The 8352-nt window shown below is 46.7% G+C and overlaps 1 protein-coding gene across 1 annotated transcript in view; it reads right to left on the minus strand.

Moving 5' to 3' along the window:
• LOC102260652 (leukocyte surface antigen CD47-like) overlaps positions 1–218 on the minus strand; it is a 115555-nt gene extending 115337 nt beyond the window's left edge. The window contains exon 1 of the mRNA XM_014540918.1: positions 119–218. Coding sequence (XP_014396404.1) covers positions 119–203 — 85 coding nt within the window. The 5' untranslated portion in view covers positions 204–218. The remainder of the gene's footprint in view (positions 1–118) is intronic.
• Positions 219–8352: the final 8134 nt, after the last annotated feature.

An 8352-nucleotide genomic window follows, 5' to 3' on the forward strand; every position in this document is an offset into this window, starting at 1 on the left:
TCCCGCCCTGGCCTCCCTCTCCAGGGAGCTGCGGGGCCAGCCCGGCACAGGGCACAGCCCGCGGGGCGCAGCGGAGGCGGGAGACGCGATCTGCAGAGCTAAGATCAGGGCCACTCACCGCAGCTCGCCAAGCCCAGCAGCAGCAGCACCAACAGGGGCCACATCTCGCCAGCGAAGGGGGAAGGGGCAGAGGCTGCTGCCATCACCACCAAGGCAGCATCTAGCAACCACTGACGTCACAGTCAGAACCCTGCCTTGCTATGCATCACAAACAGGACCCAATGCCCAGGCTGCTGGCAGCGCTGGCTGGGGCGCTCTGGCCATCTCATACCGGCTCCCTGCCCAGCCAAAGTTGCTGCTGACTGCAGTCCCTCAGATTCCGGGACTCCTTCATATTCCCTGAGGCTCCTCGGAGACCCTGAGCTCCCTCCATGGAGGTGGCCAATGCTGGGCTTCAAGGGCAAAACTTTCCTTGCCAACCACCCACCATCCCTGCCCAGGGTCCTGCCAACCACCATCCAAGCCCAGAGAGGCTTGGAGTGTGTGCCCTGGCTCACTGGGTCTTCACTGACCCCGCCCCTTTCCAAGGTTCCTGCCCTCCTCCTTGCTCCATCCTGGACCCCAGGATCCTCCCTCCACTGTCCTCTCTTGTTTGAAAAAAAAAAAAAAAGGATTGAAAATGTGGCTACAAGCCACAGTATAAACAAGGCCTTCCTTTAAAAAAAAAAAAAATTATCACAGTGACATTGGTTCACAAAAACATACAGGTTTCAAGTGTGCAACTCAATGAAATATCATCTACTCTCTGCATCCTTCTGTCCCCATTCCCTCTTCCCTCTGACAACCTCCACCTACACTCCCCCTTCCCTTTCCCCTTTACCTCTGGCTATCATCACACAGTGGTCTGTGTTATGCATATAGAGCTCCAGTGGTGTCTCACTGAATGACACAGGCACAACATTCAAACTGAAGCAAAAGACCTTGTAAAGCTGCCAGTAACATTTATCCTAAGTGATGAACTCTCTTGTCACAAAGTCAGTCTCTGGTGGCTACTCTAATGGGCTGCATAGCCTGTCTGCTCCTTTGGTTGTTTTTCTCTTACCTGCTGGAGAAGAAAGCAATTTCCCACCACAATACCCCACTTCTCCAAATCCTCTACCCATGGCATCTCCTCCGACTCCATCCTCATAGTAATAAAACCCAGGAAATAACATTTCCACCCTCAGTGCATTATATACTACGTAACTTTTCATGGTTTCCTCGTGTAAACCTCTTTCCCTCAACATTATCATTTCTTTAAAATCGGAGAGTTTTTTAAGTATTCCCTCCTCTAAGACTTCCCATTCAACTGAGCAAACAGAAGGAGTTTAATAAGGCAAGCATTGCTCCAGTGAAATTTGATAGTCATATATTTTTTAAAGATTAAAAAAAGAAAGGAAAAGAGACATCTCACTAACACAATGGAAAAAAAATTTAGACACCCTGAGGCTACCAAAGGGACTGTTGGATTCTCCTCCAACTGCTGCTTCTATGGATATGAAAGAATCACCCACCAGACTTAGAGTATTGGGGACTCTGTGTAGCACAGAGCAGCTGGTTGGCTACATAAGGCTGTCAGCTGTCCCTGAGACCAAAGGACCCCGTAAAGCTGAAGAGTGACCAGGAAGGACTGTCCACAACCTTCAGAAGTAGAGTTGGAATGATGCTCTGTTTTATACTGGGAGCTGCTGAAGCTAAGTACCTGATGTACTTTTGTGCAGAAAATGGAGCAATCTTGCCCTGGCAGGAGTCGCTAAGGGAGAGCATCAGTTTGAGTGGGGAAGGGTCCTTGGATTGATTCCCAGACAAAGACATGAACCTGGATTGCAGGTTTGATGCTCGGCCCCCATCAGGACAAGTGTTGTATGTGTCTCTGTCACATGGATGATTCTCTCTCTTTCTCCCTCCCTCTCTCTTTCTCTCTTTTTCTCCCTCCCTCTCTCTTTATCCCTCTCTCCCTTCCACTGTTTCACCTTCCATTCTCTAAAAAAAAAAAAAAAGAAAAAAAGCAGTGAAAAAATATAATCTGTGAGGATTAACAAAAAAGAGAAAATGGAGTAAATCAGGTGAATATGAGGCCACCTGGGTGACCACCTCAGCTCTTGGGAATCAGCTGGGAGGTGTTTTGATGGTGGGGCAAGAGGAGGCCTATTCTAGGAGACAGAATCCAAAGCAAGTTTCCTAGGTTTGACTAGCTTCTCCCTGAGATGAATTTCTCCATTATCTAACTACCTTATATTTCTGTTTCCCTTTTAACTTTTCCAAGCATTTTTATTTAGATTTTGAGCTCTTATCTTTACTTAAAGGTTCTTTTTTTTTGGGGGGGGGTGGAAATTGAGAGTAATGTATAGTAGAATATTTTGAACAGAGGGAATTCACATTCCATTTATTACCAAAATTAGTCTTCATAACAGCCATGGAGTGGGTATTATGATCTCCATTTTAGTGATGAGGACACAAAGGCAATGGGGAATAATGGGCACTTGGCCCATGACTGTATGTGATACTTTTCTCTTTCTGTCTCTCTTGTTGATGTCTATCTTCCTAAGTTTTTTTCCCCACTTTTCCTTTTCACTCTATAACATCTAATTACCTCTTCCATTGCACTTTGTTTATGTTGCTAATAGAATGCATCTATATATTCATTTGTACATATCTGTCTCCTATTCTACCATGTTAGCTAGGAGAAAATGAAATTTTTTCCAGGGTATATTTGTATTTTCAGGGTCTGTCACAGTGCTTGGTCAAGACATAAAAGCTCTGTGCGTGTTGAATCAAGCAAGAAAATCCATGTGATGTGCAATATTACAGAAACACTTTAGCCCAGGTTTGAGTTTACATCTCCAGCCACGCACTACGGTTAACCTTGGACAAGTTACTTAACACGTCTGAGCCTCCTTTCCTCATTTGTGAAGGTATGTGATGAAAATAATAGAAATTATTCCTTAAATTGCCTTGAGAATTTACTGTTAGCACTTTTACAGCTACATAGAGCAGTGCCTGGTGCACAATACGCACACAATCAATATTAGTTCCTATTATTACAGTCTCCTTATAGTGAGATGAGTCTCTGAGAAGGACAGGGAAAATTATTGTCTAAAGGATCACCAATTGCTGGTCTGAAACCCTGAAGAGGCATTGGGATTGGGCCAAGTGTGTACAATTTTGATTCAAGCCGGAGGCACAAGTCTGTGTGCAGCGGATAGCCCTTAGTCCACGTGTTCTCCTATACACTTTGTTGGTGATTCAACACTGAGGGACTCACATCCTTGATACCTAGCTCAGGGCCCAGTGTCCTAGGGTTTATTTAAACTTGACCCACTCAGAAAAGTGCAGTTGCCCCAGTCATCAAATAACGCAGTGTAGCAAAGTGTGTCTGTGCTCAATAGGCCAGGACTGGGTTTAGATGGTTAGGCAGCTGGAAGATATTGGCATGTGGTTAGAGAGATGGATTTGACTTAGGGAATCAGAAGGAAGGCTCCAGTAGCAGGAAATGATCTTCCTGGCCTGTGCTTCCATGGGGGAAAAAATATTAGAAACAGAAACTCCAAATAGTAGGAGGCAGGACTGAGAGTTTGGGGTAAGGGATATTCTACTGAAAGGATAAGGGTGCATTTCCATGGGGAAGTCCTTGTGCCCAGGCTTGATTTGCCCAAGTCAGGCACAAGCACAGCTCTTCCCACTCCCCCTGCTGCTGTTGCTGGAGGCTGCTCAGGTAGGGGGCCCACACTCATCACAGCTGGAAGGCACTAGAGAGAGCCAGCTTCTCGGTTAGTTGTAAAACCTCAGCACCTGCATTTCTGTGAGAGCCCATCATCTTTGGTGTCCTGGGAAGGCCTCTCTGTACCTTGCCTAACTGTCCCCTTTGGAGACACATAACATGCATGTAGAGGGTGCTTACTATGCACCAGGACCTCATCATGCTGTAGTATTTACTGTCTGTTGCTGCCAGAAGGAATTACTACAAATTTGGGGGCTTAATATGATACCCATTCGTTATGCGACAGTTGTGCAGGTCAGAAGGGCAATGGTTTCTCTGCTTCTGATCTCCCATGGCCAAAATCAAGGTGTTGCCTGGGCTGCGGTCCCTTCAGAAGGCTCTAGGGGAGAATCCATCTTCAGGTTCATTCAGGCGTTTGGCAGAATTCAGAGTCTCTGGGACTGAGGTCCCCATTTGCCTTCTGGCTGCCATCTTGGAGGGGGTCAGCATGGACAGGCTGGCTTTGGGTAACTGTGTGTAGCGCCAATGATGCATTAAAACCTTCTCCGGTTGTCCTGCCTCCTCTTCTGCCACATTTCAATGACTGACTCTTCTTCCTCCCCGTCTACCTTACATACTCAAGTGATTAGATTGGGTGCCTCCGGGAATCCAGCATAATCTCCCCATGTTTAGGTTTCTAACCTTAATCACATCCACAAGCCTCTGGTGCCACATAAAGCAACATGTTTCAAGATCCCCAGGGATTAGGGCTTGGGAATATGTGGGAGGAATTACTCTTCCTACCACAGTTTTGTCCTAGGTCCTTAAACAGCCCAATAAGGAAAGCATTGTTATAGCCATTATGCATGTGAAGAAACTGAGAGTTCATATCTCAGGTAATAAATGGCGGAGCTGGAGTATGTCTTGCTTCTGAGCTCAGGCTCCTTCCTCTGCCTGAATGAAGGAATGGCGGAAGCGAAGCAATTGGGTGGTGGTCGGTCCCTCTCCTTGAAGTTCCCTCTGGTGCTTCATTAGTGCCGCTTCCAGTTTCCAGCTCTCCTCCTAATAGCACGATATGTGTATCCACTGATTCTCAGCAGAAAACAGACGGCATGCCCAAATGAAGATGCTGAGAGATTAATAAAGGAACTGTTTACTAAGGTGTGGGCAGGTTTAAGGGAAAGTGACAAGAAAAGGAGAAGTATTAGCTAACAGCAGCTGTTGTCCCCTCATCTCTAGTTCTGGAGGTGCAAGGAGAGGAGCGGTTAGGAGAACCCTGAGAGAAGGGAGAATCTAAGGGGGGCTGCGTGGATGGAACTGGGGCCTTCCGTAGAGGAACAGCCACTAGCAGCCTGGCAGAGGAAGGTGGCCAAGGAAATACCATGACTCCATTCGCCTTTCACCTTCCAAACTCCTGCTCTGGGCAAATCTCAACCAGAAGCTAGATGGAAAGAAGTCTGTTTATGCAGTTCTTGAAGTTTGGCTTTGCGGGGCCAGATGATGGAAGGGGAGAGCATGGATCTGAGGGAGACTACAGCACAGAGGGACTGTCTCTCCCACCCTCTTGGAATTGTGTGGGATAATATGACTTGCTTTGCCCAGGGTGTTAGTTTCATAGGGCTCTGAGAAATTACCATAAACAAGGAGGCTTAAAATAAGAGAAATTTATTTGCTCATAGATCTGGAAGCCTGACGTCTGACATTAACATATCAACAGCCATATTCCAGCTTCTGAAAGATCTTGGCAATCCTTGTGAGGCAGGACACTAAGAAGCTAGGGAAAGTCCTTGGCAAGTGGAATAAGGGAAACAGTAAAATCATTAAACAAGGCCAAATAATCTGAGCAATTTACAGCCTCCTAATGAATAACCAGGTTTTATCTTCCCTAACCAAGGACACTTATAAGCAAATTATTGACGGTCAGACTGGCCTCAGACCTAGTCACTCTTCTATGAAATTATTTGAAAATAAAAGTAACCAAGAAATAACTCTATAAACACATTTTGATGAATCAGCATATTATTGAAGGACATACCTAGCTAAAGAATATTCTGTTAAGACCTTCCCAGGAGGCCTCCCCTAGGATTCCCACCAGCTAAAGAGAGATGGAAAGCCTTAAAACAAAGGACCCTGGGATGCTCTCCAGAAAGCAGTCCACTCCTTGTATCTCTGCTCTCTTTCTCTTAAACTGCAACTATCCCCACCAGACATGCAAGCAGGGGAGGACTGGGCAGCTGCAGCTCATCCTGGGCTTACTCCACGAAGCTGTCTCCAAGGACCCCTTTTTTTCTGACTTTCCTGTGAGTGACAGTGGCTCTGCCTTGGCTCACTGCTGTCACTGTGACTTTTACTTCCCAGTGAGTTCATGCAGCCCAGTGTGGCCCACTTCATTCCTATAACATTTCTAAGCAGCCAAAGCAGCCCCGTTTTAGACTCTCACCTGCACTTGTGATGTGAAGTCTTTCCTGCAGGAAGTCAAGAACCCACACACTACCAACTGGCTGAGGCAGGGCAGCTCTGGGCCCAGTCCCTGTCCTGTATCACCTGAGTTTCTCAGCTTAAGCTGCAACACTCCGAAGTCTGTCTCCACCTTCACATGGCTGCTTTCTCTATTTTTATGTCCTCTCTTTTTCTTATAAGGACACAAGTCATTGGATGTAGGGTCCACCCTAAATCCAGTATAATATTATTTCCAGATCCTTAGCTAAATCCATATGCAAAGTTCCTATTTCCAAATAAGGTCACATTTTGAGATTCTGGGAGTAGATATTAATTTTGGGAGGATACCATTCAACCCACTATAGCCAGTAAATGTGTTATTTCTGGGCAAAAGCATCAAGACCAAGCATGCAATTTGCCACTCCCTCCCTCTCCCCACCCCCCTTGGAAATCTGCAATGCTCCAGACAGTGGGTACTACCTCAGCCTCAGTCTTGGGGTGAGAATGTGGCAAAGCAGGACCCAAACTGACCTACAAAAGAAACAAAACAAGTATAGAAATTCATGTGTTACCTCTCTGACAGACATCATTGACAGTATTCAATAACCACAGTCCAGCCCTTCAGAGATATTCCCAGCAGCTAAGGCAGCTCCCCACTGCCTTACATATGAAAACACCCTTGAATACTGCACTAACCAAAACCAGTTTGCAGGCTCCCCATTCCTTTTAGTCCCAATTCCATTGGCAATATTTCACTGCATTATATTCCCTCTTTGGGGGCTAAGTATAGAAAGAAATTGATGTTAAAGACAGTCTTTTGTATCCTTAGAGGGGCAAGTTTTCTAGGAAAAAATAATAACTGCCAGAGCACATGGGTGTTCTTTGAAATTAACTACAGAGTAGCTGCGTTTCTGGCTTACAATCTCATCTCCGGTTCCCGAAGAGTTCCCCACCTGCAGCAGCCAGGAATGTCTGCTGAGAAACCTTCGTTCTCTGGCCTGAACCTGGGCTCTCTAGGTGTGTTCCCCCTGTCCTGCCATGGCCACTTGTGCAGAAGTGCTGGAGACGCCGCGGCCCATGAAGCTTGTTTATTAGTGCTACAATGAGTCCTCTGGGCACATCTGCAGATCTACTTGTCTCCAATACTGGTCTAATTGCAATGGGTGTGGGCCAGCACACTCCAGCTATCATCAGATGGTCTTCAACAGTGAAGGGGATCAAACTGCCAGACCAGATTGACGTGCATCTTTGGAATCATGAAAAAGGGTTCCTGAGTCCATGTCCCTTTAACTTCACTTGCCTGTCTTGAAGGGCAGCCTGGATTGAGGGCCCCTACATGCCCTCAATGTGGGGCTTCTGCAGCCCCTACAGCTTAATTACCCAGAGTCCCTGAACCACAACAGTGGGAGGGAAGGAAAAAGGTAGAGAGACACTGCGCTTACAGGGCTGGTTCTCAAAGTGTGATACCTGGACATGCGGCACCTGCAGCACATGGGAACTTATTAGAAATGCACATTCCTGGCCCTACCTCACACCTCTTAAACCAGACACTCTGGAGTGGCGCCTGGCCATCTGTGGGTGGGGAGTCTTCCAGGTGACTCTGGTGCACACTGGACTTTGAGAGACACCTGTGTCAGGCCAGGTGGTCCGTGAGGAGGTGATCCCTCTTGGTAAAAATATTATCAGCAACGCTGTCGCTTTGATCTGGTGGTAAAGGCCCACCTGAGTACATGGAGGGTCCCTGGGAAGCCTGGCTGTCTCCTGGACCACTGGGCAGTTTGTATAGACCATGGTCATCACAGCTCCTTGGGTGGGGGAGGAGGGGTGTACAGTGAGGGCAGCACCCATCCTGTGGCTCCATGGGAAGGCTCTCACATGGAGCAGGGATTCTGTACCATCTAAGGTGAAGGGGCACATATCCTACCTCTGTCCTGATAGAAACCAATGTGTCCTTCTGAGTGGCTTGAGGATCTCTTTAGTTTGATGTGTAGTGGTTTTAGAAGTGCTTTAAGGACCTGGTTGCCCTGTAGTTTACAAACTACATTTGTGTGTATGTCCATCAAGGTACTTAGTATCTGCGATCTCTGCTAATCTCTTGTGAGTTTCCACTTACAAGAGGCCATTTTAATAAAATGTATAAATCTTTCATATTTCTAAATAACTGTGTCTCTTTG

This window comes from Myotis brandtii, unplaced genomic scaffold (genome assembly GCF_000412655.1).
Source record: "Myotis brandtii unplaced genomic scaffold, ASM41265v1 scaffold106, whole genome shotgun sequence".
In the NCBI taxonomy this organism is placed as follows: Eukaryota; Metazoa; Chordata; class Mammalia; order Chiroptera; family Vespertilionidae; genus Myotis; species Myotis brandtii.